This window comes from Panthera tigris, chromosome D4, assembly GCF_018350195.1.
Source record: "Panthera tigris isolate Pti1 chromosome D4, P.tigris_Pti1_mat1.1, whole genome shotgun sequence".
In the NCBI taxonomy this organism is placed as follows: Eukaryota; Metazoa; Chordata; class Mammalia; order Carnivora; family Felidae; genus Panthera; species Panthera tigris.
In genome coordinates, this window is record NC_056672.1 from 92,658,141 (window position 1) to 92,684,834 (window position 26,694).

Here is a 26,694-nt window from a genome sequence, read left to right on the forward strand (position 1 = left end):
GAATGTCTGTGATGGCTTCTTCGAGTGTTTTTCTGACCTTTACTTTAGAGTCTCAGAGAATTTCAACACCTGTGTTTTTTCACCCTTGGCATCCGCTGAAGGTCTTTTCCTCTGAGTTGGCATCTCGATGGCTCCTTGCAGACCAAGTAATTGTGGGTTACATCATGGGCATTTCGAACGTCACTTGAGCGGGTCTGGGTGTCGTCTGGATCCTGGGCGGCTGGGGTGTCTGCTCCACGGGCGTTATAGCTCTCGTCGGGTTTGGGCCCTCAGCCGCAGCGGTCTGTGGCCCGGCCGGTGTCGGCCCAGCTTCCGGGCCCCGGCTCTCTGGACCTGCCCTTCGGCCGGGATCGGGCGGGCCCGCGAGCTCTTGTGTCTGGGTGTGCGGCTGGGTGGTCAGCCTTAGCGGTCACGACCACCTCCGCCTCCACTTAGCGGCCATAACCTCCCACCGCCCGCTGCTCCAGCCAGAGACTCGGGGCTCTTGCTACCCCCCTCTGTCGTGCCCCTCCTGGGCCAGCCCACGTCGGGGTCCTCCCAGCGGCAGCCGGAAAGGGCACGGCAACGGGGGCTCTCTCAGAGCCACGGCTGTGCTCCGCGCTCAACGCTGGGGGCTCCCGTAGCTGCCACGCCTGGTGCCACCGGCGGTCACCCGGGGCATGAAGAGAAGAGAAGAGACCCGGGCATTTCCACTCCGTGAGCACCAGGGTCTGAGGCCACTAGGAGTCCGGGCCGGCACGGACACTGCGTGCGTGTTCTGCTCTCGCCGCTGCTGTCGCCGTGCCACAGGAGGGCCGGGGGACCTCCCCCACAGAGCCGTAGGGTCTCAGGATCCTCGCCGGCCCGCATCCCGTGTGTCCGCTGCTGCCTCCGGCCAGACTTCGGCACGCGTGTCCCGAGGACGTGCGCAAGGACGCGCTCAGGCCATCTTCTCTCTTCCTGCGCGCCCGCCCCACGACCCTGCTGCCTGCCCAGCCTTCTGCACCCGCCCGCGGACTGAGCCTCATTTCAAGCTCACGCCCACTTTTCTCCGTCCGGCTCCTTTACAGTCCGTGTGCTTTTCTTACGCCTGTGTTTTTGTTCTGCAGATTTTACTGTTTCCGTGAGGAGTTTAACTTCGATGTATTTTAAGTCCTCTTCAGAAAACCGCCCACGTTTATGGCTTCTCGGGAGCACCCGTGCACTTGTGGGGCTCACTGGCGACTTTTCGTGGCAGAAGCCTCGTGGCTCTGGCTGCTCGGTCTCGGGCATGCACGCGTGGGCAGTTCCGGGTTCTGTTCTTCTGCCCTTGCCTCCGGGTCTCCCTCCCTGTACTGTGTCCGGTGGTTCTGAGATGGGTCCCTGTTGTTACCACGGGCTGGGGCGCCCACTTTGGCTGTGCGGCCCGCGCCGGCGGACGCTGGGCCCTCCGCCTCCCTAGCCGAGCCCCTCACAGGCGCCGCCCGGCTCTCTCCCTGTGGCCGGTGTGGCTCCAGCCCCGGCAGCCTCTGGCCGGCACCACCTCTGGCCTGGAGGGACATCAGCTCCCAAGGGCCTGTCCCCATCTGCCGGCTTTGTCTTCTCAACGGTGGCGGAGGTGGCCGTGCACCGAGCGGCCGACAGCTCAACACGAGCTCCAGGTGCAGCCAGGCACAGAAATCGGGCCCCTGCCGCATCGGCGCCCCCACCCGTCTGCCACCCGTCACCCAGGACATCCGCTGGTGAACCCCCAGGTCGGGCCAGCTCTGCCCCATGTCCCCATCCCGCGTGCCGTGCCCGCAGAACTCGCCCCCATCCCTGCCCTGCCTGGGCTTCCCCAGCGCTTCCCCAGCGTACAGGTCGGGCGCCCCCTGTACGTCTCCCTGCGGGGGCACGCACACGTGGTGGGCGCGCTCTGGCGTTTTCTGCACGCCGGTGACCTCGTCTGCTCAGAGGTTGTGGGGCACGGCCGCCGAGGAGGCAGCCTTGAGCCACACTGCCTCCACCAAAGCCTCGAGTGTCCTGCTACCCGTCAGGCAGGCACGAGAGTCACGTAGACACCACCGGGCCCCTCCCTGCACACAGAGATCGGACGGCGGTGTGCTGTTGCCAGCTGTTTATTTGGGCCCCAAACGGGTGACCGGTGACATGCAGTTTGCCTGGGCCCACGGCAGACTGACCCGTGCCGTCGGCCCCGCTGCCGCACAGACCGATTCCCTGAGGAAACACCGCTCGGGGCGCACGGGGCCAGCCACGGGTCACGTGTGGTGCTGACGCCCCAGGACCCAGGCCCTGGGGAAAAAGAGTGGGTGAAGGGTGGGGCCCCCAGCGTCCGGTGCATCCCACGCCAGCCAGGAGGCTGCCCCGGTGCTGGACGTCATGGCCGTGGGAGGTGGCGTGGGGCGGGAGCGTGGCGGGCGGGGGTCAGGCTGCCCCGTCTGCAGCCCCGCTGAACCCCCTCCCTGAGGCAGTTCTGTTCCCGGCTTCTCTGCCCACCACACGGTCTGGGCAGCGGCCGGACCCTTGGGAAGGGGCTGTGGGCCTCTGGCGTCTTCGGCGGGTCCCGGCGGCCCAAGGGCACCCGGGACGCTCCCCGGTCGGCCAGCGCCCCCCTCAGCGCCTCTGGCTGGCAAACCAGGAGAAAAACGGGTGGGGACGAGGACGCGGGGCCTGGTGGATGCGCACGGTGCGCGGCGAACGCCAGGCTTTGATGGTGGCGTCGTCGCTGGCCGTCAGCAGCAGCTCCTGCTCCTGGGGGCTGAAGACCACAGAGTTGACCACGTCCTGGTGCCGCAGCTTCGCCAGGCAGATGTTGTAGTGCCGGTCCCAGATGTAGCCGTGCCGGTCTTCGGCCCCGCTGCGGGAGAGCCTGGCGTGAGCCCCCCACCCGCCACACCCGGCCCCGGCCCGCCCCGGCCCCGCCCCTCCCCGCTACCTGGCCACGAAGTCCCTGCTGACATCCAGGAAGATGAAGAAGCACTGGTCGTTGGGTGTGTAGGCGCGGTGGGCCCGCAGAGCCCGCTTCACCTCCCGCATGGTCTTGAGGTCAAACACCAGCAGGTCGATCTCCTCTGCGATGGGCGGTGGCTGCATGGGGTCGGCCACCACAGAACCGCTCGGCCAGGCTCGGCTGTTCACGTACAGATACCTGGGCAAGGGGCACCCTGCTTGGTACCGGCGGCCTGCAGAGCCCTCCCCCCCCCCCCCCCCCCCCCCCCCGCCAGGACACTCTCGGGGGCCCACCTGTTGTCCGGGGACAAGCCCATGCCGATGATGTGTCCGTGCACGTCGATGACGTGGTCCAGGGCGTCAAAGAAGGCATCTGAGCCCCGCCCCTCACCCAGCACAGGCCCGGCTGTGGTCATCTGGTGTGGCAGGATCTGCTTAATGCCTGCGGGGGCGCCGGGTGAGGGGAGCAGCGTCACCTCGGCACCGGGAGCACATCTGAATCAGAGGCCCCCACGGAACACACCGTCCTGGAGGCTGGAGCGCGGCTGGGCCCCCCAGTCTCGCTCCCTGCGAGGCCACGGGACCCTGGCCTCCCCCCCCCCCCCCCCCCCCCCCCCAGTCTGCAGGGAAGCCTCGCCGTCCCTCCCCCCGCCCCGGCTCCAGCGACTGGGGAGGGCCTGCCCCCACTACCGATCTGGTGCGGCGAGTAGGTGAGGCAGCCCGTGGTGAAGACGAGGAGCTTGCGGGCAGCGTCTGTGCTGTGCTCGGGGGGCTTGGTGCGGCCCTGGGCCAGCAGCTCGGCCACCTGCGTCTCCAGCGCGTGCTCTGACAGCTGGGGCTGCGCCTGCCCGTCCAGGAGCCCGTCCAGGAAGCGCCGCAAGCCCTCCTTGGTGCGGGCCGGAGCCGGCCCCGGGCCCACCGCCTCGTCCTCACTGTCGCCGCCCAGGTCGAAGACGCGGCCGGGGGTGGCACCGTCATCCAGCAGGAGGTCCGGGCTGTCGAAGCGGCTGCAGTCGGCCACCATCACCGTGCGGATGGTGCTGGCGTTAAGGTTCTGGATCTTGAAGAGCCGCTTTACCACGTTGACGTTCTCGGACTCCACGTCCTGGGGGTGGGAGACAGCAGGTGGGCAGCAGGCCGAGGAGGCGACAGCCGCAGGGGGCACACGCGCCCGCACCTGGAAGGCGTTGTTGAGCCAGAGCACTGAGCAGGAGGTAATGTCTCCGATGCGGTGCAGGTTCCCCGAGATCAGGCTGGTCTCCGTGAGCCAGCAGCCAAACACGTCGTACGGCTTGTTGCGCACGCGGGACAGCAGGGCGAAGTTGTCTGGGAGGGGCGGAAGCGGGGACAGGGCTGTGAGGCGCGGGGCCTCGTGGGGGGCGGGGCCTCGTGGGGGCGGGGCGGGGTCGGCCGAGACAGCCCGCCCGCCCCAGGCCGGCTCTCACCTAGGCTGATGACTGCGATCTCACCAGACGAGGAGTTGTGGGGCCCCAGGAACACCCCGGACGCCAGCAGCAGCGAGTCGTCCTGGTTGAACTGGGAGAACTGGGTGTAGCTCCAGTTATAGGGCCGCATGTCCGCGCTGTGCAGCAGCGAGACGGTCAGGTCGTTGTTCCAGATCTGCGTGGGGGCTCAGTCATCCAGGGGCCTCTTGTGCCCACCCTGCACGTGACACGGGGGCCCATGCTGCAGGCCCCTCTCCCAGCTGAGCTCCTGCCCAGAAACCACCACTGGGATGTTGCTCCTTGCCCCAGGCTGCCAGCAGACCCGAGGTGTGTGGGTCCACAGGGTCGGGCTCCTCACTCTCCAGTAGCAGTGAGGGCCCCCCACCCGGCCTCCGTCCTATGAGCCCCAGGTCCTAGCGGAGATGCTGCTCCCTGGCGGGCTGGGCTCACCTTCACCGTGCAGTCCTTGGAGCAGGAAGCAAACTGGTAGCCCGAGTGCGAGAAGCTGAGGTGCAGGACCTGGTCCGTGTGCTCCTTGAGCGTCTGCACTTCCACGCAGGGCACCGTGTCGTAGAGCCGCCGAAACTCTTCATACCAGGATGTGGCCGCTGGGGGCGGGGGGGGGGGGGGCAGTCACTGCTGGGGCCCTGAGCCTCCTTTCCCACAGAGGCCAGCCACCCAGACAGCTCCTGGAGGACGCTAGTCACCTCAGCGGCAGGGCTGTCCCCCCACCACCACCGCCCCCCACCAGGCCCTGTGCTCAGGCATGGACTGGCTGTCCCCCATCAGTGTGCGGGCCACACGGTGCCTTGGTGACCGCTGTGCAGATCTGGGCGGTGGGGGGGCCAGCGTGGTGGCTTCAGATGGTCCACATGGCAGCATGTGGTCCAGATGGGAGCATGTGAATGGCCCTGTCTCCCGCCCAGCCAGCCTGGTGGACCGTGGGGCCACGTGCAGGCCCTGACCTGGGTGCCGGGGCACGTCGCGGGCCACCTGGTAGTAGCGGTAGAACTGCTCCCTCCACAGGAACTCATCCCGGGACACGGCATGCCACTGGCGGCACACCAGCCCAGCAGCAAGCACGTCGGCCGGGCCCAAGCTCAGGAAGATCTGGTAGACGAGGCTGTCAGGGAGCAGGGGCGCACCCCCCTCGTCCATTGTGACATTCTGCCCGGGCAGCCCTGAAACCCACACGCGGTCCCCTTAGTTGCCAGTCGCACTGTGGGAAGGGACCCGGGCTGGGGCGACTGCCCTGCTGGGAATCCCACTGCACTGACAGCGTGCAGGGGGGGCCAGCTGACACTGCCCACCTGGCTAAGGATCCGACAGCTTCCCCAAGCCCCCTGACCCCACACTCGTGACGGGCCCCCCGCAAGTCCTAGTGATCCTCTGGAACAGGCAGCTTCTGGGAGGGCAGCAGACCCCTCCCAGCACCTCCTGGCCTGGTCGAGCCTGAAGTGGGAGTATGGGGCGGCCCCTCTGGGCCCCAGATCTGATCTCAACCCCAGAAGGGTCCTGGTCTGGGGCGCTGGCCTTCTGGGTGGGGCCCTCTGACGACCTCCCACTCATGGGCCCAGAGAGACATGTGGACGCCTAGGCCGGTGACTGTTCAGAGGCCAAGAAACGAAGAACCGGTGACCCGCACGCACTCCAGTCACTCTGACCTTGTAGACCCAAGGCTTCAGAGCTGTCAGCCTGGGACAGAGATCCTTCCGAGAAGAAGCTGGGGCCGGTGGGACGAGGACCAGACAGCCCGCCCCGGACGCCGCCAGGGGCACCAGCCGGCCCTTGGCCTGTGCCTTGTGGTCTAAGGGAGCCCTGCCAGGCGGTCAGCGGGCCAGCGCGGCCACTGCCCGGCGAGCTGTGGGCGGGGCGGGGGCTGCCAACGTCCCCTCCCACCCTCCTTCCGAGGGGCTGCCGGGGGCGGGGCCTCGGCTCGGCCCCCGGTCCCGGCGCGGCAGCTTCTGCGACACATTCATCGGCAGAGGGCGCGGCCGAGGCCGAGGGGCCGGAGACTGGGGGGTGGGGGGGGGGGGCGGGGGAGGGCAAGGAGCCGGAGACCGGACGCGGCCGGTTTGCGACGCTCCCCGGGGCCGGGGAGACGGGGTTCGGGGGCCGGGGCCGGATGACGACGCTCCCCGGGGCCGGGCGCACTCACCGCGGCCGCCTCTGCCCGGCTGTGCAGCCCCCGGCCCGGCGCCCGGCCTCGGCCGGCGGACCCGCTTCCGCCCCGCCGCTCCTGCCGCCGCGTCTCTATGATGGAGCCCGCCAGGCTGACGCCTCGAGCCCTGAGGCATCGATAGCCACGGAACGCCGAGCACCCGGCAGCCTGCATCGGCAGTTGCCGCGCCTGCGCGCACCGAGCTCGCTCGAAACAGCGCCCCAGGCGGCCGGGAGGGGCGGCGGCCTTGCACGGCAGCTAGTGGGCGGGGCCGAGACCTATGCTCGCCGTAGAACGCGGGTTCGAGACCCGGCGCTGCCGCTGGCAGCGGCTGGGTTAGGGGGTCATGGACAAAGAACCAGAGGTCGACTAGGACTCTGTAAGCAGGATATGGAGCCAGGGCCCTCCCAGGAAGTGCAGAGTCGAGGAGGCTAGGGGTGGACTCTTGCTGGGGGCGAGAGGGAGGGCAGGGTGCTTGGTAAGGCTGGAGGTGGGCCGACGCGGACTTCCTGTGCCAGGCTTCCGGGCGACACTGGTCAGTGGACTCTGACCCGGGGCCTGGCCGTCCTGCCCTGGGCCTCCCCCACTCTGGTCACTGCCACTGCCATGCTGACCCCCAGGACTGCTCTCCTCTTGACTCTGCTCCTGGCTGGGGGCTCCCTGAGCAGGAGGGCTCGGAGACCCCCTCGACCCGCGTCTCCCATCAGCACTATCCAGCCCGAGGCCAACTTTGATGTTCAGCAGGTAGAGGGACAGGTGGGTGGGCAGGAACTCATCTCGCTTTTCAGGGGTCATCCCCTTGTGTTCTCACGTGACTTGCCCCTAGTTTGCAGGGACGTGGCTCCTTGTGGCGGTGGCCTCCTCGTGCCGCTTCCTGCAGGAGCAGGGCCACCGGGCTGAGGCCACCGCACTGCATGTGGCTCCCCAGGGTGCAGCCATGGCTGTCAGCACCTTCCGGAAGCTGTGAGTCCCCGGGACAGACCCCTGACCCTGATCCCAGCTTTTCTCTGGCCTGGACCAGAGTCCTGTGAGACGCTGCCCGGGTTGGGGTCCTTAATCCTGCCCTGCTCACTGCCCCCCTCCCCCCCCCAGGGATGGGATCTGCTGGCAGGTACGGCAGCTCTACAGAGACACAGGAGCCGCGGGGCATTTCCTGCTCCAAGGTGAGGGGAGGGCGTGGGAGGGGGTGCAGGGCTGGGGGTCAGAAACCGCCTCAGCTGACTCAGCATTGCCCAGCCCGAGGTGCCCGTGGGCCGGTAGATGTGGTCGTCGGGGAGACAGACTACCGAGGCTTCGCCATCCTGTACCTGGAGCGGGCGCGGCAGCTGTCGGTGAAGCTGTACGGTGCGTCCACGCGGGAGCCCGAGCTTTGCGCACGCTCGGGGCCATCCGTGTGGAGCGGCCCAGATGGACACACAGACCCTCCCTGCCTCCCTGTATTCTGATTCTCTCCAGCTGAGCAGGGGTCGAGGGAGGAGCCCCCGCACATAGGCCCGCGTGTGGGGACAGAGGGGACGGGGAGGAGGGGTGGGTGGGTGGGTGGGTGCGTCCCAAGCACACAGACCCTAGGCCCAGCGTGCCCTGCCCGCTCCCTCACCACGTGCCCAGGAGCCCCGTGTGCCCCACAGCCCGCTCACTCCCCCCGAGTGACGCGGCCCTGAGTGCATTCGAGCAGCGGATCCAGAGGGTCAACCTGACCGAGGACCAGATCTTGTTCTTCCCCAAGTATGGTAAGCCTCCCTCGAAGCCCCCAGTGGCCTGCCTCGCCCTCCCGCCTTGTGCCCTGCCCCAGCCCCTCCTGACCCCTGCCTGGGCCCTCAGGTTTCTGCGAGGCCGCAGACCAGTTCCACGTCCTGGATGGTGAGTGGGCAGTGCTGGTGGGTGGTGAGGGGAGGGCACCCACCCCTCCCTCTCTGGCTGAGTCTCGTCTCTGTGCCCCAGAAGTGAGGAGGTGAGTCCAGGGGGCAGCCCTGAACTCAGAAGGAGTGAAGACCCTGAAGGTGATGGCCCCCGCTGCCCCGTTCACTGAGCCCCGGCACCCCGCCGGGCAGGGCCACCCAGGGGGGACTGGAGCTGCGCACCGCCCACGGGAGCGCAGGGGCGCTGCTTTCATTAAACGCTGTCTGTCCTGGCCCCTGATTCCTTCCTTTCCTTCCTTTCCATGTCGGACCTGGACCCGGGGCCTCCCTCTGCCCATCATCTCGTGGGCAAGTGGCACTGCTCCCGGGGTGGGCTGGAGAGGAGAGCGCCGTGCCCTGCTGTCCCTGTGCCTTGGTCTCCTCTGCTTCGTTGGGCCCCCTGCGTCGCCGTCCCAGCTCCCCTTCCCTGGTCCCTGTGTCTAAGCGCTCGTGCCCTGCTGGTCTTACTGGGCTGCCCTGGGTGGGCCCAGGTCCCGAGCCTGCCCCCTGCTCAGATGTTGGGGAGCCTTTTCTAGAGGGCTGAGGAGCTCTGTCCACAGGTTCTCCTACTCGTGCTGACCCGGAGCTCCCTCCTGGGACAGGACAGCCGCCGCAGAGGCGCAGGCAGACCCCCTCCGGGTTCCTGGATGTGGTGCCTGGGTCTGGGATGAGCTGGTATCCGTCTTAGTCGGGAGGCGGGGCTGTCCTCCTGGCTGCCCCCTGAGGGCTGGCAAGCGCAGATGGGGCACAGCACGGACCACCTGGGGCCGAGTCCTGGCATCGGGCAGCTAGGCCCCCGGGGTCGGGTGGGGGGAGATCACGAGGGTGGCCGGGCAGGGAGAATAAGGAGTGGGAAATGGAGAAAGCAGGCCAGCCTGATTCGTGTGCTAGGATTGGGGTGAGCCCGGGAGCTTGGTGTACAAGGGAGGGAGCCCACACCCAGGGTCTGAGCACGGTCACCAGGAACCAGGAGGATGGGTGTGCTTTGCTCTGTAGGGAAGATCTTTCCGGAATGTGGGAACTCCAAGGCCAGTGGGAGATTTAGGCAGGGGGAGGGAGGGGCTGAAAATGGGGTAATGATGTGTCCCCCACACAATGGCGGCCTGCAGGGGCCCTTCCGAGCGATGCCAGACTGTCGGGGGGGACGTCGAGCCCGGAGGAGGGTCTGCCTCCTCACTGCCCCCCAGGGTAGACTGCACATCCTTTCCACACACCGGGGCGTCTCTCACTGCGGGTTCTCAGAAGTGAGGACATCTTTGAAAGAGAAGAATCGGGACTGGGAAAACTGACCCTAGAGGTCAGTTCGGGAAGCCACAGGGCACTCGGAAGAAAACGGAGTGTTGAGTCACCCATATGCAGCTCTCCCCCCAGGCCAGGACCCCGGGGGTGGGGGCGTAGGTCCCATGGGGCTGGGGGACAGGTGCCCTGCGGCTAAGGGAGGGAGCTGTGGATACCACCCGGGGCCAGGGGCCTAGCGGGCTGGGCCTAGACTCTGCCCTGCCCCTGCTGGTGAGAACACTCTCCGGATTATTACAGCCGCATTCGGCACCCCCCTCCCCCCGTGTTGCTAAACCGTCTTCTCCTTTTGCCGGAGGACATTGGCCAATTTCGGCAGCTCAAATGACTTGGGCTCCGGGGCTGTGGCCTCACACATGCCTACCCTGTGCCTGAGGGGTCTGTGGGCGTCCTGCTCCGGGATGGTGTATCTGGGCTCTGAGGACACCTCCTCCGTGGAGGCCGGCTTTCTCCTTCTACTCCCCTCGGTGGGCGGCCTCCCTAAGCTTCACTGGGCGAGATCCAGGCTCCGTGGCTGTGAGTCAGCACCCTGGGGTGCTTCCGGCTGAACGTTTCCCATCCTGGAGAAACGTGCACCCCTCACCCCCTGCCCCCCACAGTCCCCTGGGAACAAGGACATTGTGGTGGGGGGCACCCCTCCAGTACTTGGGGGGGGGGGTCTGAGGGCAAATGGCAGCCCCAGGTTGGAGCCAGGCTGGGGCTGGAAAGTCAGGAAAACGGGCATTCACTTGGCCAAAGCTGGGCCTGGAACCAGTGCCAAGCCCCCTGTCTTGGGACCCTCGAGGCGTCCACCTGATGAGTGCTTCTGAAGTACCCGCCCGGCCTGGGGCACAGAGGCAGGGCGGCGCCCTGTCTAGAGCTTGCCACTGACTGACGGTGAGGCTGAGGGGGCACCTGGGAGCTGGGGCCCCCACCCTAGCCCCCCTTTCCTCCCTTCGCCCCCAGTGGCCTCCTTCCCCGGGCTGCCGGGAACTGGGGCCGGGGGCCAGGCCATCCCAGGTGAGCTGTAGGCCACAGAGCAGGAGGACCACTGTCTGGTCCCATCTCTACATGCCCACTCGGCCCACTGGCCCCGTCCAGACCGGGAGGGTGGGCAGTTACTGGGAGGAGCCAGCCGCAGCCCTCTGGGGGCTCCATGTCTGCAGTGGGCGGGGACCATGCCCGACTCCGCAGACTGGGGGTTGCCCACCCAACGTGTCTTGATGCCAGACTCCCAGGAAGACAGACAGACAGGGCCGGGAGAAGAGGGGGAAGCGGGGAGCCCTGGCCCCCAGGATTTTGAGGGAGAAGGGCAAAGGAAACTGTAGCCTCCCCACATGCCCCACATCCCAGAGACCCACAGCAAAGAGCTGGACACAGTGCACCCGCATCACATGGGCCACAGCTCGGAGCTGGCGTCACCCCAGAGAGTACCCTGCATGCCTCACCCCGCGCCCCCCGGACAGAAAATGAGGGGTCTGCTCTGGGGTGTGGGAGGGTTCAAACAGATCTCCCTCCAGGGTTTCTGGGAGGGCTGCACGTCCAGAGGGCGGCGCCAGAGACCCTCCCGAGTGACCCCAGGGCTGAGGTCCCACAGAGCCCGGGCTGTCCCTCAGGGTCTCCGACAGCAGGTCTGCGGGGGCGGGAGCGGGGGTTTGGGGAGTGGTGATTTCAGTTGTCATGAATTTTATTTCCAAAAAAAAAAAAAAAAAGTTTAATGCACCCTAATTGTCACAAAGTACGGGAAATAATTGTAGTTCTGAGTGAATTGTTTTTATGTAAAATAATGTTAATTATAATTTGTATTTTGCCTTTTGATTCTAAAAGGATTTTTAATAACTTAGAAGAAAAAAAATACCTTTAAAAGACGTATACAAACTAAATTGGCAGCCGCGGTTGGGGGCCTCGAGGAGGAGCACTGTCCTTGGAGCCCACCGGCCTTGCCGGGACTGGGGCGTGCTGTGTCCCAGGCCCCCAGCGCCCGCGGTCCCACAGGCAGGTACACCGTTGGCCCTGTGGGGGGGACTGTTGACGCTCTGTGCTTGGCTCCGCTCGCCGGGCCTCACAAGGCAGCTCCGGGGGGCGGGGGCGTGCAGATGGGCCAGGCCCCTGCCTGTGGGGACACGGCTGGACATGGCTCGCTGCGGAGGGGACCGTCCACCTCCCTCCAGCTCACGGCAGGGGCGTCACACGGGGTCGTTCCGCGCGTCCTGCTCCTGCCCAGCACTGCTCCCACCCCCGCCCGCGGCCGGGGTGAGGACCTCGGGGATCCCCGGACTCCAGCATCCCCCCTCCGGTGTCCCTGTCGCCCGGGACCGCGTCCTCGGGAAGAGCGAGCCCAGAGCACCACGTCCGAGTTTTCGGGGAGAGAGGAAAGAAGCGGGGAGCAGCTGGGGGCGCTCCTGCTGTGGAAGAGAGGACGGGACGGGGACGGGGGCGGCAGGAGGGCTCCTGGGGGGGCCGGCGGGGAGGGGGGGCTGCCGCGAGGGGGACCCGCGGACCCTGCCGCCTCTCGGGGCCGGCTGCGGGGACGGCGGTCGGTTCCCCGGCCCTCGGGTCACAAGCGGAGGCGAGCAGCCACTCCCAGCCCCCCAAACGGTGGGCGGGCGGCGTCACGTGCGCACCCTCGACCAATCGCATTGGGGGGCGGGAGGAGCCTCTCCGGGGCGGCTCCCGGCGTCCTCCGCGCAGCCTGGGACGCGCCGCACGGGTGGCGGGGGTGCCGCGTGGGTCCCTAGGCCGGGAGGAGCGGGCGGGGTCCGGGAGAGCCGGCCCGAGGGGCCCGCCCGGCCTCCGCTGCGGCCGGCACGTCGTGGCCAGAGAAGGCCGGGCTGGGGTCCCCGTTGGGACCGCCGCCGCCCCGCCCCCGGGCTCCCCGGAGCGCGGGCGCCAAGGGGGCTGCTTTCGGGTGTTGGGCGGGCTGAGACTCGGGTCGGGATCCCCAGGGCAAGGTCGGCGCCTGCAAGGAGGGAGGCGTTCAGGGAGTCAGGCGTAGGAGTCAGGCGTACGCCAGCTTCTGTGGGACGGTGATCGCTTTGGGAAGTTCCGGGCAAAAACGGGTCACTTGCACCTTGTCTCCTTGTGGGCCCTCTCCCCAAGTAGTAGAGCCACACCGAGCAGCGGGCAGAGCGAGCCCAAGGAATGCGGTGCTGCCCTGCAGGCTCGGTTCTCGAGGAGATGCTGGTGGCCGCAGCCCTCCCGACCCCTGACCCTCCCCCTGTCCTGGGGCCTGCAGCTGGCCCAGAGAGGTCTTGACCTCCACCTGGCAATGGGACTCGCTCCTGGAGGAGGAAGGACCAGGCGGTCCATGCCCTTCCATGCAGAGTGAGGGCCAGGACAGAGCAGAGCCATGAGGCTCCTCGCCTCGGGGGACGGGTGCTTTCCAAGTGTCCTGGCTGGGGCCCTCCTCCTCAGGACAGGCTGCTGGAGGCCCTGGGTGGGGGGGGGGGGGGGGGGGGGGAGGAGGTGGCCCAAGACAGGGGACGCACTTGACTGCCTATGTGGGAATGTCTGTTTGCTTCCCAGGCCCTTGCTCCAGGGATAGCCAGGTGGGCTACATGCCCAGAGCCTGGGCCCTCTTGCACCCAGGCCCAGTGTGCGAGGGCTTCCTGCCCCCTGCCCTCCCTCTGGCAGAGGGGCCCCTGTGATCCGCCCCTCAGTCACCTCTATCTGGGTATTCTGGCTGCCTGCCCCGCCACCCCACCACCTCTGGCCTCACTCTGACCCGCCGCTACCCCTGCCCCCCGTGACTGTAGGGCCACTTGGCCCTGTTCTTGCCCCACACTGTGATTTCAGGGACTGTGGAGCGGTGTGGGGGCGGCAGACCGGACTCTACACTGTGTTCCTGCAGCAGAACACTGTGCCCCTGACCTTTGGGACTAAAAAGGTCAAGCTCCCTGTGTGGGATGGAACATTCTGCCCTCCACCTGGTAGCAGGAATGCCGCTAGGGTAGGGCTAGGCTAGGGAGGCGCCTCAGGCCTCTGACCCCCTCACTGGCATGGGACACTGGGAAGGGGTCCCAAGGAGGTGTGGAGCTGGGGTCTCAGGAATCAGAAAGCAAGGCCCAGAGACATCCCTGGGAGCTCGTGGGCCCAGCAAGCACCCCCAGCACCTCCATTTTCTGCCCACCTCCCTTCCTGGGCTGGGACCCAGATGCCCTCCGTCTTTGGTGGGCGGGATCTGAAGAGGGCCCGCCCCTTCCCAGCCCACCCCCAAGCCCTCTGCACCCACCTCTTCTGCCAGTCCTGAGCAGGAAGGTGCGGGGAGCACACCCCTGGGGAGGGGGACCTGCCAGGTGGGCCCATAAAGAGGTGAGTATCTGAGACCACAGCGACAATGAGCACTTACTTCTCCGTCCCCGCTGACATGGGGCCTTGGTCTGCCCTGTGGGTGATGCTCATCCTGCTTAAAGGCCAGACCTCAAACACCCAGCCAGGCATGATCTCCGTCTTACAGAGTTTCCGGGAAGACCAGGTCTGGGGGCCGGGTTGGAGGGGGAGAAAGCCAGGGTCCAAGTGCAGGGAGAAAGGAGGGCCATGGTGGCCGGGGAAGGCACCACCCGGGGAACCCAGCGTGGCCAGCCTGGTCTCAGTGTCCTCCCCAGAGATTCCTGACATCCAGCAGAAAAGGGCCCCGAACAGACCTTCTGGGCAGCCGCTCCCTCCTGTAGCCCCTGCCAGTCCCCGTGAGGTGGGGACGTCTCAGTCCCTCCGCACAGATGGGGAAACAGTCTGGACAAGACCAGCCACCGGGCCAGGTCACTCTGTCCCTGCCAGACCCAGGGCAGCCCCCGGCTTGGCGCAGGCACAGGCTGCCTGGCGAGGGTGTCAGGGCTGCCCTGGGCTCTGCCGACTCCGGGTCCCCACAGTTCCAGGGGGAATGGTTTGTTGTCGGCCTGGCGGGCAGCACCCACAGGAAGACAGACAGTTCCTTGCTGAGCCCGTTCACTGCGACATTCGAGAAGAATAAAAACGGCAGCCTTAAAGTGTCATATGCCATGACTCGGTGAGTGAGGATCCCTGACCTGTACCTCCAGAAGCCATGGCTTCATGACTCAGGTCCAGCATGGCCCCCCGTGCCATGTTCTTCCAAGACCCTCTTCCAAAAGTTCAGCATAGGCTGCTAGTGGCCTAAGCCAGTTCTGGGGACACACACAAGAGAGGGGGGCATTCACCGGATCACAGACTCTGAAGGGCCTTGGGCACTGATGGATTTCAGGTACAGCTGGATCCAGGAGCTCAAACAGTGTGATCAGTCCCCATCACCTCCTCCCTCTCTCTCTCTCTCAGCTCTGCTTGCCCTGGACTTCTGTTGTTCAGGGAAGTTCTCACCTCACAGGGATAAAACATCAGCCTAGGCCGATGTGCTTTTCAGGGTCTCAATTCCAGAAAAGAGATCATCCTGGTCGGCCTGGCCACGGCCTCTGACTGGTTCTCCTGGATCAGTTGCTGCATCCAGGGTGACAGGTGGTCCGGTCGGTGTGCCTGAGTAAAGTGCCTGCTCCCCGGCTGGGAAGTCTTCATGGAAGCGGGGTGTCTTCATAGACAGCTGCCTGAAATGAGGTGGAGGGGGGCGCAGCCCGCCCTTCGGGGGACACCGATGCCACGAGGGCTTCCTTCCCCTCCCCAGATCTCCTGCAGTCCTGCCCCTGCCCCCTCCTTGCCCACCTGCCTGGCTATGGGGGAGCAGAGGGCCCGGAAACCTCTCTGGCTAGGGCTCTTTGGCTCCACGTTAGATAAACGAGGAGCCCGAAACGAGGGGGGTTTGTCACGTAGACCAGGGTTAACGCTAGAAGCCGAGAGCCTCTGAGGGGCTCCACTCGGCCCCTGCCCTCGCCTGCCGGCGACCGTCGTTGAAGCCACCTGCACCACCAGCCACCCCAGAATCCCCCACCGGAGCGGCTCAGACTCTCGGGGCCATCTGACTGGCCTGGTTCCTGCCAGAGGTTGATCACTGGGGGGACCGTGGGGGACAGAGAGCCCAGTGCAGATGCAGCCTCTCCCCGGCCTGCAGGCCAGGCTGCACCTGGTTGCTGCTTAAACAAGCACAGGCATCTGGAGAGGACCCCGCACTGCTGGCCGTTTCCCCGAGGACTGAGCCCGGGCGGGGGCAGGGAACCAGGCCCCGCACGGCAACAGCCGCCCGCAGCCCCCGCCCCTCCCCGCCCCGCCCGGCTCCGCGAAGTCCACGGCTGAGGCCGGGGGCGCCGGGCAGTGCCCACTGGGCCCACTCCGTATTCCCAGAGGGGCCACCGTGGCCTAGAAAAGCCCTCACGATGGCACACGCGTGCACGTTTCAGGTCCTGTTCCAGGCTGAGGAGGAGCTGTCCGCGGGTGGGCTGGGCAGAGGCTTCAAGGTCACCGGCCCACACCTGGCTGCTCCTCCAGGAGGGACACAGGGCAGCCCCGGGGCCCACGGAGTGGACACAGGCCTCCCTGGGGACAGCAGTGGGCTGGGCCGTGCCCGTGGCTTCAGACAGAAGTCTCCTCCAGACAGACAGCTGTATTCTCTCAGGGGCCCACTTCGGGGCCCGCCCCTGAGAAAGGCAGAAGGAAACCAGCGGTCCGGCCAGCTTCTGGAACCTTCCTCCTCTGTCCATCCCTGCTCTCACAGGGGCCACCGCTGTATCACCTGGTCTTATGTGCTGATCGCAGCGGCCCAGCCTGGGGGCTTCTCAGTGGACAACACAGCGGGTGAGGGGGCGACAGGGGAGAGGCGGGGAGGCGCTGGTGGGCGTGCCCCTGACGCTGCGCCGTCACCCCTCAGCGCCCGGGAAAGGCCCCGAGGAGGTCCAGGTGCACGACACTGACTACAGCGTGTTCGCTCTGATGCTGTCCAGGAGACGGTCGGGCGGTCAGAGCGTCCTCACGGTCAGCCTGCTGTGTGAGTGCCTGGCCGGCGGCCGCAGTAGAGCCCGAGGGACGGGGCGGGGTGGGGGGGGAGGGGCAGGGCGCCCCCACTCGCTCCGGTCGCTGAGGGCCGTGCTGCGCTCATCGGGCCCCAGGCAGGACGTGGGTGATACGGACCCGGGTGCTGGAGAAGTTCGTCCACCTGGTCAGAGCTCAGGGCCTCTCGGATAACAACGTCGTCTTCCCGGACTTGGCCGGTCCCGGGCTCTCAGGCTGGGGCGGGAGCCCGGACCCAGCGTAGGTAGCTGCCCATGGGCCTCAAAAGCCCTGTGGGAGCCCGGCGGGTGAGTGTGGACGGTGTTCAGGGTCGGCCTGTGGGGCCCTGGCGGCCCCAGAGGGTTCAGCCTGAGCCCAGAGTGGGGCGGGGGGGGGGGGGGGGTCCATATTTGATCCCTGTCCCACCCCCGCCCCTCCCACCTCTGGCCCTTTACAGGTGTAGGGCTACGTGAACACGCTGGCAGACGTGTGCATGAAACACGCGCAGACCTCCACACACACGTGCACGTGTAACCACGTAGACACCCACGCACGCACACGTGTGCACAGAGGTGCACGCACACTGGACACCGTGCTCACAAGCACCAGCGCTTGAGCGCTCCCTTCGTGTCTTCGGGGAGTCTGGGGGCCCGGGTGGGGGCAGGGTGGCGCCCTGGAGGGCACGTCCCTCGGTCCCTGGCCGGCCTCCCCCCCCAGCCCGTTTCTCCCTCGGCCCCAATTCCTCTCCCCTCCCGGAAGCTGCCAGCTCTCTCTTGTGCGTCTTGCTCCTCCCCAGCTCTGCCCCCAGTCTCTCCCCCATCCTCCATCCGAGGCTCTGTCTCCCCCATCAGACTGGTCCCCCCATCCGAGCAGAGCAGCCGTTGAAGGTGGACGCAGCTCCTCCCCGGCCAAGGCCTGTGTCACTGCCCCGCACTGCCCTCTTCTGCTCTCGGCATGAAATAAACGCTCCGTGTTGGGATCCAGGCGTGCGACCCACTGTGACCTCGGGTGGGTAGGGGGAGCCCGAAGTAGGGGCCTCTGAGCACACTCACCCACCCCAGCCCACCAGGCCTGTCCTTGCCCTCCAGGCTTCCTGGGGTGTGTGTGTGTGTGCCCGCGCATGTGGCTTTGCAGGCCCTCGTGGATTGCACAAGTTGGTCCCGGGACGAGGCCCCTACATGCTCCCCACACAGACCCCCACCTCCACCCCCACACCCCCTCCGAGCCCTGCAGCTGCCATGAGGGGTGCAGCTGGGGCCCCAGAACACGAGCAGGCCTCGTATCCTCGTATCTGGATACAGAGGCCCCGGCCTTGGGGGCGGGGGGACGCAGACGGGATTGGCTTCCTGCCGGTGGGCACGCGGGGACGACTTCCCTAGGCCTGACCGCCACTGGGTGTACGGACCCTTCGGGTACGGAGAGCCACAGCCCGGGACTCCGGCACGCTTGTGCACACTCGAGGGCAGCTCACAGCTGCCCGACCCCAGACAGGACCAGCCCTCCCGAGTCTCCCCCCATCTTGGCCCCCACGGCGCTGCGAGCAGGGGGGCAGCGGGCCAAGCCCAGGGCCCAAAGTGGAGCTGGCCCCACCACAGATGAAACAACATCTAGAGAGGTCTCTTGCTCTGTGTCAGCTGGAGTTTCTTTGGCCCGAGTGGATGCCCCCAATCCGGGCCTGCTCCTCCCCCAATCCAGGGTCAGCAGAAGGAAATAAACGCAGGTGGACCGTGCATGGCCCTGGGCCAGCCTTCGTGCCTTGGCCCTGCAGCATTGTTGGGACGGGGACGTTACTTCCTCCTGGCCTTGCCGGCCGAGGTCCCACAAAGCCCTGCAGCGGTTGCAATGATATCGATGGGCCGCCTGGGGCTTCCCCCGGTCCTGCCAACATGAGGCTGTGTCTCGGGTGAGCCTTCCAGGCCACAAATGGTGGCGACCTGTCGTGCACGAACCCAGGGCAGAGGCCAAGGTAGCCACACACGTGAAAGCCAGGGAGGTCCCCCAGGGATCTGGGGTCTGGCCCCTGGTTGAGAGGCCCCGTGGCCCTTCTCCAGCCACACCCCTCCCAGCGGTGTCCCTCCTCCCAGGCAGGCGCCCCACCCACCCTCACCCGTTGGCAGGAGCCCAAGCTGGGTGGGCAGGCCGGGCAGACCAGTCCTGGAGAGGGGGGAGAGGGAGGAGAGGAAGAGGTGGGGCGCAGCCAGGGACGGAGACCCCTGCACGTGACCCTAGTCTCCACCTCCAGGAAAGGACGGACGTGCCTTGTTTCCTAGTCTGAAGTGCAGTTTACGACTTTGAGCTACACAGGAGACCCCTGTGCACGACTTCTCTGGGTCTTCTGACGTGGTGTCCCTATCAAGGGCAGAGGGAGGAGGGTCCCCATTCCTCAGTGCCAGGCAGGACTCACTCAGAGCCCTGGAGGATGTCCCCGACTCCCCCCGGCCCTCCTCCCAGCCCTGTCATCTGAGGACAGGGGTCCCTGCCGCTTCTAGTGAGGGGTGCGGTGTGGGTCCCAGCAGGCCCAGGTGGCTTGACGTAGCTCCTCGGAGTCAGTACCGCTGCCTGCCGGCCTGAGTGTTGTGACAGCTGTCCCCTGGCTGGCTGCCCAGGACGCCCCCCGCAGCTTCTCTCTGAGCCTGGTGAGAGCAGGTGCACTCTCCGGCCGGACGTCCCTCCCCATGTTCTGGAAGGCACAGCGCCCGGCCTGTCCCTGGGACCGCTCAGTGTTGCATGAACCTCTGACAAGCAGAAACCCTATAAAGTGAAGGGCTCAGACCCTGGGGCCAAGGACACAGGTGGGTCCCGCCGAGCCCTGAACACAGACTCCAGCTGCACCGGGTCCCCAGGCTCCTCGGACCCCTGGGGCAGGTGCTACACGTTGTTGTCGCTGGCACCTGAGACTTTTGAGGCCGGAAGGGGTTGGAAGGCCGCCTCCAAGACCCTGTCCCTGCTTGGGTCCCAACCCTCCGAAAGCCTCGGTTGGCCATTTCTCTCCACCAAGCCCCCTCCTGCAGGTCAGGAGTCTAGCGGCCGTGTGACAGGCAGGGCAGACATGGGCGAGGGCCATGCATTGTGTTCCCCCCCTCAAGGTGGGCGTCTGGGCTGGGGTGGACACCCTTGAGCCCAGCCTGAGCTATGGCTGTGATGTTTGAGGGGACACTGTGTCCAGGAACTGATGGGCCAGCATCGCTCTGTTTGCGTCCCAGCGGCCGGGGTCTCTGAGGGCAGTAAGATGGACGGGAGGACAGGACTGTTGTCTGGGTGGCCAGAGAAACTGGCCTGTTGCAGGGGAGCCCTCCCGGCTCTGGGGGGACCATTCCAGGGACAGCAGCTCCCCGGGAGGGATGGCCAGCGAAGCCAAGGGACCCTTTGGGGCCCCGGTTCCGCATCTGAGCCTGCTGGGGGCTTCAGCACGCGTGGTGGGGACGAGCCAGGGCAGCAGGGGCAGGACGGATGGGCGCAGAGTTCTGGGAGGGAGCGGACGTGGCTCAGGTCCCCCGTGGGACCGGCCCGGGGGTGGGAGCGGCCAGGGCACCTGCAGGACCACAGGAGTGTGTGCTGGGCCCCCTCATCTGAGGTCAGGCGCTCTTGCCCCACCTGTTGGACTAAATAATTTCTTTATTACATCATCTTCTCTCTTTATTAGCTTGTAATATTACTTTGTCGTGGTTGTTTTTTTCATGTTTTATTTTTTTTTCTTTTGAGACAGAGACCGAGTGGAGGAGGGGCAGAGAGAGGGGGAGACACAGAATCGGAAGTGGGCTCCAGGCTCCGAGCCGTCAGCACAGAGCCCAACGCGGGGCTCGAACCCACGAACCGTGAGATCGTGACCCGAGCCGAAGTCGGACGCTCAACCGACCGAGCCCCCCAGGCGCCCTTTTGTTGTTGAAACCCTCTTTGAGTACTCACTCCTGGGGCATCAGGCACATTCTCACGGTTGTGTGGCCTTCACCACCCGTGTCCAGGACTATCTTCCCAGACTGGACTCTGTCCCGTTACACGTGGACCCTCCCCTCCCCCAGCCCCACCCTCCCGCTCTCGGCGTCCGTGGCTCCGACTCCTCCAGGGCCTCCGGCGAGCGTCCACTCCTACAGGACGTGTCCCCCGTGACGGGCTGACGTCACTCAGCACGGTGCCCTCCAGGTTCGCCCGGTTGTAGCAGGTGTCGGGATTTGGCTCCTTTTTAAGGCTAATATTCCGTGGTCGGCTGGACCCTGTTTTGTTTATCTTTTCACCTGTCAGCGGACCCGTGGGCTGCTTCCACACCGTGGCTGTTGTGAACGACACTGCCGGGATCATGAGCGCTCAGATCTCTCTTGGAGACCCTGCTTTCTCAAACTTTTGACTCTTCTTTTCGAGTTAGCCTGGGGGTTATGAGCTCATCCTTGAGTTGCTCGTGTTGAATATAAATTAACACGTTCACCATCTTCTGGGCAGTGGAATTATTTACAACACTTTAGTTCCACTCATACCCTCTGAGATTTTGTTCTATTTTTGCCATGTGTTTTAATTCTCAACATATTTCATTCCCCACAAGACGTATTGAGGGTGACCAAGATGGCGGTCCCCAGGGCTGCCCACGCCCAGCCTTTTCTCTGCTCTTCAACCCTCCTAGACCACGATGCTTCCACAGGAGCACTTTCCTTCCGGCTGAAGGGCATCCCTTAGAATTTCCTCATTGCAGATCTGTTAGCGATGAATTCCCCGGGGTTCCATTTGTCTGAAAAAGTCCTGACTTAGTCTTCATTTCTAAAATATGAACTTCTATTTGACATACACTAAAATAGACGTGACTCCATTGTACGCTTTGATGCCCTGTGTCAACACAACCCAAATCAAGATGCGGAACATTCCATCATCCCGGGAAGTTCCTTGGTGCCCATTTGCGACCGGTCCTCGGCAACCTCAGCCCAGGCAACCGCAGATCCAGTCCCGCCTCTGTGGAGGAGGCCGGATTGATTTGGAATCGCTCAGTGTGTCGCCTCTTGTGTCTCTGCAGGCCGAGGGCCGCCCCGCCCCAAGTCACTGTGAGGTCAAGGGACAGCTGTGTTTACTTCTTGACCCCCACTGTCCCACTGCCGGTAAGGCCTCCAGCCTGGAATTGCTCTGATGGGACAGAGAGTATGTCACCAAAAGGTGACATAGAGAAAACCCTGAAGGAAGTGATTCAGGGAGAAAAAAGTGACCCCAGACACGAGGCCTGAGCTCCAGTGGGAACAAAGAACAGAGAAAGCAGTAAGCAGGTGGAGAATTCGAAAATCAATCTTGGCCACGTAAAACAACAGCAATAATGTTTTGGAGATTAAGTGTATGAATTCCAAAACATGACGAAAATGGCATTGTTTGGAAGGAGGGAGAGGTGACTTTGTCAAGGTAAAGCTGGACGCTATAATGTTGGCCATAACCACGAAGAAAATACACATGTGCTTACACACACACACACACACACACTACCCTACGTTGATAGAAACGAAATGATGAATGGATGAAAAATAATCCACAATGTCAAGGAGGCGACAGCAGGTGGGAAAAATAAAAAGCACAAAATAAGATGGTGCATTGAAACCCCAATATATTGTTACATTAAGTAAAGTTAACTGAATACACTTAAAAGAAAGAGCTGATGGAAGGATTTTTAAAAGCACCTATCATATGTTGTTTTAGAAGAGAAACATTTAAGACACGAGGGTACAGAAATGCTAGGTTATTTCATAACGATGGTAGAATCAATCCATGAAGAACCGTTAAGAAGTTTAAATTTGTATGCGACTAATAACATGGCCTCAGAATAGCCAAAGCAAAAAACAGGACCGCAAGGAGAGAGACATATCTGCCGTTGCTGAGGGAGACCTTCATATGCCTCCCTCAGGAAACAACCTTACACGCTGGGGACGTGGGAGTGGAGCGGGGCCGGGAGCAGAGACCCAGCTGCAGGGCGAGACCCAGCTGGGCATGCCCCCAGCTGGAGGGGCATCACTGAGGAGAGGACCTGGGAGCCGGGTAACAGGGACAGGACATCCTCAGATGCCTCAGGGATGGGGGCCACGTGGAGGGAAGACCAGGCGGGGCTCGTCCCGGAGTACCGGCCCAGGCCGGGGTGGCTGTGGGACCTGCTAGGGTTGCTGGCCCCATCGTGCGGCTGACCCCCACTCCGGACCCTGTGATGGCCGGGACAGGTATCTTTATCCTGCCCGGGAGCCCTGTCACCGTGTGGGCCTGCTGGGACCGGGAGCAGCCCCTGGGGGCTTCCAGAGCTGACCCCGCCTGCTTCCTGGAGGGGGAAGGGAGGGGAGCAGGTTGGCTGGGGTAGTTCGTGCACAGGGCAGGGGTCTGAGCGGGCAGCCTGGGGCATTGGGCCTGTGGGTGCAGAACTTACTGGAGCCCATCCCACCCCAGCCCTGCCCTGTACCCGTGTGTCTAAGCCCCGAGGCCCATGCCCACTCTGGGCCCTGGAGAAGCATCTTTTCCCAGCCACCCCCAGATGGTGGGTAACTTGGGCCTGGTGGCCAATTTCCCGAGTCACCTCATGCCTCCCCACTCCCATGCACACTCACACACGCGTGCACATGCACACACACACACACACGACACAGGGACCCTATGGAAGATGATGCCCCAGACTGAGGACCATGCATGTGGCCAGGGGCCACCCACTCCACACGTGGCAGGAGGACGGTGGGGAAGGGGTCTTGGGGAGGAGTCCCTTTGGTCATCCTGGGGTGTGGGGAGGACTGAGAGAGCTGCCCGGGGTGTCCTGAGACCCCTCTGCTGGGTAGAGAGAGGGGGTGAGGCTTGTGTGGGGGGTGCTCGGGAAGGGGCAAGTTCCCAGGAACGGGGGCTGGGCGAGGCCTCCAGCGCTGAGCTGCGCCCCCCCCCCACCAAGGCCCTGATCGGGGCCAGACAGAGGGGCCGAAGGGGTCAGGCCCCGGCATGGAGGGGTAACTCCATGCAGGCAGGCCAGGCTCCCCGGTCCACCTGCATGTGAGCTGACTGGTCCTTGGGAGCTGGGGGAAGGCACAGACCCTGGGGGTGTGAAGAGCCTCACCAGGGATCTTGCAGGCTGGGCCTCCCCCGCCCCAACTCCCCAGAGTGACCTCACCCCTTCCTGCTTCGCTGCGGGGCTCACAGGAGGCTTTCAGAGCCAGGGTGCCCGTGGCTAAAGCTCCGTTTGCCCTGCCCCAGGGCCAGACGTCAGCATGTCCGGAGTCACCCGCTACCCGTGGTCTACCGGGAGACGAGGGGTTCACCCAGGGGCTCCTCCCTGTGTGGCCGTCGGGAGACCACCTCTGATGTCCTCCTGGCAGACTGGAAACAGGGGTGGGCTCGAGAGGTGGGGCTTGGGGAGGGAGGGCGTTGGTTTCGGTGGCGGTGCAACCAGCCTGGGGACGGACGGGCCTGGGCACCGTGACCCGAGGACCCTAAGGGGGTCTGACTGTCCACCTCCCTATTCTGGTGAGGAGCTTAAGGTTCCTAGGTTGTGGGGGGGGGGACACAGAAACACGACCTCTGCTGTATGCATGCACACACTCGGACGGGGTGCACACATAGGCACACACACACGCAGGTGTAGGCTCGATCACGCCTGTTCTGAAACACACCGTCTCTTTTGTGTTTCTTCTGAAAGCTCTCTCCACGGGATGCGCGGCCTGCATCAGGCAGGAATGCTCTGGCAGAAAGCTATTTTGTTTTGAAGGAAGTTATTTTATTTCTCGGGCTTGTGCGGATTAACTGGAGGTTGGGTTTTTTCCACGCTGTCAGTGGCTGGCACTCCGGGACCCTGGACAGCAGATGTCCCAGGAGCATCCGTGCACTTCGGCGGGGTCCCCTGGCTCCATCCCAACCGGAGAGGGCCCCGGGTGAGGGGCACAGGCTGCTCCTGTGACTGGTGGCCCAGGAAGCTGGCGGGAGGCCCGGGGCTGTCCCTGGAAGCAGACTCCGCTCTTGGGGCAGGGGCGGGGGCGGATCAGGCACAGCCGGCCTTGTCTCTCGTCTCCTCCATGCACACCCCTTCCCCTGCATCTCTGGGGCCTGCTTTAGGCCTCGCTTCCCAAGAGGCTCCCCGGGTCCACAGCACCTGGTGAATGGCATCCATGTCTCCCTGGGCCCCGCTGTCCTGGCCTCGCCCCCCCAGGCTGAGCAAGGGGGGGGGGCTGCTCCAAGTGCAGGGAGCTTCCCCACCCCAGAACCACCTGCAGATGGCCAAGTTCACGCCCACTCAGGGCTGTGGCTGAGCTGGAGGGAGGGGTGGAGAGGGGCCGGGACAGGGCGTGGGCAGCGTGGGCACAGGAATGGGTAGGGGGGGACGCGGCCTTTTCCCCTGCCCTCGGGCGCTGGTTTTGCAGATGCTCAGAGGCCTGACCCCTGGCACACCTGTTTATGTCCGGGGACGGGGAGGGGCACAGTGAGGCAGGGACATACTACCCCCCACCTCGGTAGAGGATGGAGACCGGCCCAGGTTCTGAGCCTGGGAGAAGGGAAGGAAGGACAGCCCCCCACAGCCCTGCAGCCCTGTCTTGGCAGAGATGAGGCTCTCCTCCACCGAGGCTCAGAGAGACACCAGCCCCCAACAGTGCTGCCGCGGCCCCCACAGGAGGCCACGACCCCGAAGCCACATTCTGCATTTAGCTCGTAAGTGCTAGAAGGATGTCATGGCTTCCCGCTTGCCTTCCCATGGGTGCCGCCCACCAGGCCTAAAGCACAGGGGGCTGGGAATGGGCAGAGGCCCCCTCCCACCCTGCCCTGGGGAGCCCGTGCCCAGGAGCCCCCTCCCCAGCAGCATTGACGATGCCAGGGAGAGTCAGAGGCTGGGGGTGGGGGGGCTGCCTGGGTGAGGGGCCGTGGCTGGCCCCCGTCAGAGTGCCCACCCCTCAGCTGCAGAAACACTGCCGTCCACCCACCTCAGCCCCGGGGGCCTTCTGGGAGTCTGGGGCAGACCCTCCCCGGGGCCCCGCCTACCCGGTCCTTTCCCAAGTCTGGCTGCGGTTCAAGGGCTTTGCACAGGCCGGACTCTGGGTGTTCAGAGCGAGGGCAGCCCCCCACAGGGCACCCGTGCCCTGGCCTGTGGGGGCCCATGAGGCTGCCACCTTGCAGACCCTGCTGACGAGCCAGCATGGGGCGATTCATCCTGTGCCCAGTCAAGGGAGAAACCCGTGGCCCACCTGCTCACCGGCTGGCAAACTCCCCTGGGTCTGACCGGGCCGGGGCAGGATGGCTGCCGCCCACACTCGGGGCGCCCACCCTGCCTCCTCCCGAATCCTCCCGGCCAGAAGCCCCACCAGTCAGTGGCCCCGCCAAACACGTCCCTGCCTGATGCCCAGGGGCATCCTCGTCGGGGCCGAGGAGCCAGCTGTGGCCGAACCGGACAAAGGCCCCGGCCCCAACGTCAGCCACGCAAGCCCACGCGGGCGTGAGGTCCCGGGGCGAGCCTGGGCAGTGTGGCCTCTAGTCCTGCTCCCCTCCCCACCCATCCCGACCCCTCTTCTGGGGCTGAGAGCCCCTCCCCCACGGCTGAGCAAAGTCCCAGACACAACTGTCCCGACGGCTCTGGGACAGCTGGGCTCTGTGACCAGCGTTCGGACACAGGAGAGGACGCGCCTCTGTCCGGGAGTGGGCACAGCCTGTATCCTTCCAGTCCGGAAGCCCCATTCCAGGCCGTGGCTTCCGTGACCTCCCTTGACCTCTGACCCTGTGGCCCTGTGACCCCGGCTCTTCTGGGGTTACCCTGCAGCTCCCGTCTCTGCAGCCCCAGAAGACTCTGGTTCTTCTAGATGCGGCTCCGTGACCCCCAGCCCACACCTCCAGAGCCGCCGACTGTCCCTCTCTAACCCTGGGAGGCCCCCCAGTGTCCCGTCTCTTTACTACGGAGCGGGCCCTACCCGGGTCTCCTGGACCCACCGCCATCTCTTCCAGGATGCCCTCCGTGACTGCTGCTCACAGTCCTACGCCCACCTCAGCCCCGTGTGGGAGCCCAGCCGGCCCCCAGACAGGGCAGGGGTCTGCAGGGCCCAGACCTCCAGCGGGGACTAGCCAGAGGCCGGGGCGCACACTCGGAGGGGGAGGTGCGCGGGAGGTCGGGGAGGGTCATCCCCTAGGGAGGGCGGCCGCGGAAGGCAGTGGACAGAGGGTG

The 26,694-nt window shown here is 65.3% G+C and overlaps 3 protein-coding genes across 6 annotated transcripts; 2 read left to right on the forward strand and 1 right to left on the reverse strand.

Annotated features, from left to right (window-relative positions):
* Nucleotides 1-2,059: 2,059 nt before the first annotated feature.
* Nucleotides 2,060-6,582, reverse strand: FBXW5 (F-box and WD repeat domain containing 5). Of its 4 annotated transcripts, XM_042964360.1 has the most exons (9): nt 6,511-6,581; nt 5,318-5,533; nt 4,803-4,960; nt 4,353-4,527; nt 4,085-4,233; nt 3,598-4,012; nt 3,202-3,349; nt 2,894-3,106; nt 2,060-2,815 (listed from the first exon to the last, which is right to left on the reverse strand). In XM_042964360.1, the coding sequence occupies exons 2-9, from the start codon at nt 5,508-5,510 to the stop codon at nt 2,572-2,574; spliced, it is 1,695 nt and encodes a 564-aa protein (XP_042820294.1). In that variant the 5' UTR covers nt 5,511-5,533; nt 6,511-6,581; the 3' UTR covers nt 2,060-2,571. The 4 variants fall into 4 exon arrangements, with proteins under 4 accessions (XP_042820294.1, XP_042820293.1, XP_042820295.1 ...); XM_042964359.1 differs by having other exon boundaries at nt 3,598-4,233; nt 6,511-6,582; XM_042964361.1 differs by lacking the exon at nt 6,511-6,581 and adding an exon at nt 6,017-6,366 and having other exon boundaries at nt 3,598-4,233.
* Nucleotides 6,583-6,642: 60 nt separating this feature from the next.
* Nucleotides 6,643-8,645, forward strand: C8G (complement C8 gamma chain). The gene is made up of 8 exons (XM_042964363.1): nt 6,643-6,892; nt 7,032-7,257; nt 7,340-7,476; nt 7,606-7,676; nt 7,750-7,857; nt 8,142-8,243; nt 8,335-8,373; nt 8,455-8,645. Exons 2-8 carry the CDS (start codon nt 7,120-7,122, stop codon nt 8,466-8,468), a joined length of 609 nt encoding a protein of 202 aa, XP_042820297.1. The 5' UTR covers nt 6,643-6,892; nt 7,032-7,119; the 3' UTR covers nt 8,469-8,645.
* A 5,759-nt stretch (nt 8,646-14,404) lies between these two features.
* Nucleotides 14,405-20,306, forward strand: LCN12 (lipocalin 12). Its single transcript, XM_042963519.1, has 6 exons — nt 14,405-14,691; nt 16,300-16,379; nt 16,453-16,569; nt 16,691-16,879; nt 17,423-17,579; nt 20,278-20,306. Exons 1-4 carry the CDS (start codon nt 14,405-14,407, stop codon nt 16,834-16,836), a joined length of 630 nt encoding a protein of 209 aa, XP_042819453.1. The 3' UTR covers nt 16,837-16,879; nt 17,423-17,579; nt 20,278-20,306.
* Nucleotides 20,307-26,694: the final 6,388 nt, after the last annotated feature.

Coding starts and splice junctions, on each gene's coding strand:
- FBXW5 (XM_042964359.1), bottom strand. CDS start 5,510: ATGGACGAGGGGGGTGCGCCCCTGCTCCCTGACAGCCTCGTCTACCAG. Junction 4,528..4,802: donor CCAAGGACTGCACGGTGAAG/GTGAGCCCAGCC, acceptor GCCCCCACGCAG/ATCTGGAACAACGACCTGAC. Junction 3,350..3,597: donor CTACTCGCCGCACCAGATCG/GTAGTGGGGGCA, acceptor GCGCCCCCGCAG/GCATTAAGCAGATCCTGCCA.
- C8G (XM_042964363.1), top strand. CDS start 7,120: ATGCTGACCCCCAGGACTGCTCTCCTCTTGACTCTGCTCCTGGCTGGG. Junction 7,677..7,749: donor GGGGCATTTCCTGCTCCAAG/GTGAGGGGAGGG, acceptor AGCATTGCCCAG/CCCGAGGTGCCCGTGGGCCG. Junction 7,858..8,141: donor GCTGTCGGTGAAGCTGTACG/GTGCGTCCACGC, acceptor TGTGCCCCACAG/CCCGCTCACTCCCCCCGAGT.
- LCN12 (XM_042963519.1), top strand. CDS start 14,405: ATGGGGAAACAGTCTGGACAAGACCAGCCACCGGGCCAGGTCACTCTG. Junction 14,692..16,299: donor GTGTCATATGCCATGACTCG/GTGAGTGAGGAT, acceptor CTGCTCTCACAG/GGGCCACCGCTGTATCACCT. Junction 16,570..16,690: donor CCTCACGGTCAGCCTGCTGT/GTGAGTGCCTGG, acceptor ATCGGGCCCCAG/GCAGGACGTGGGTGATACGG.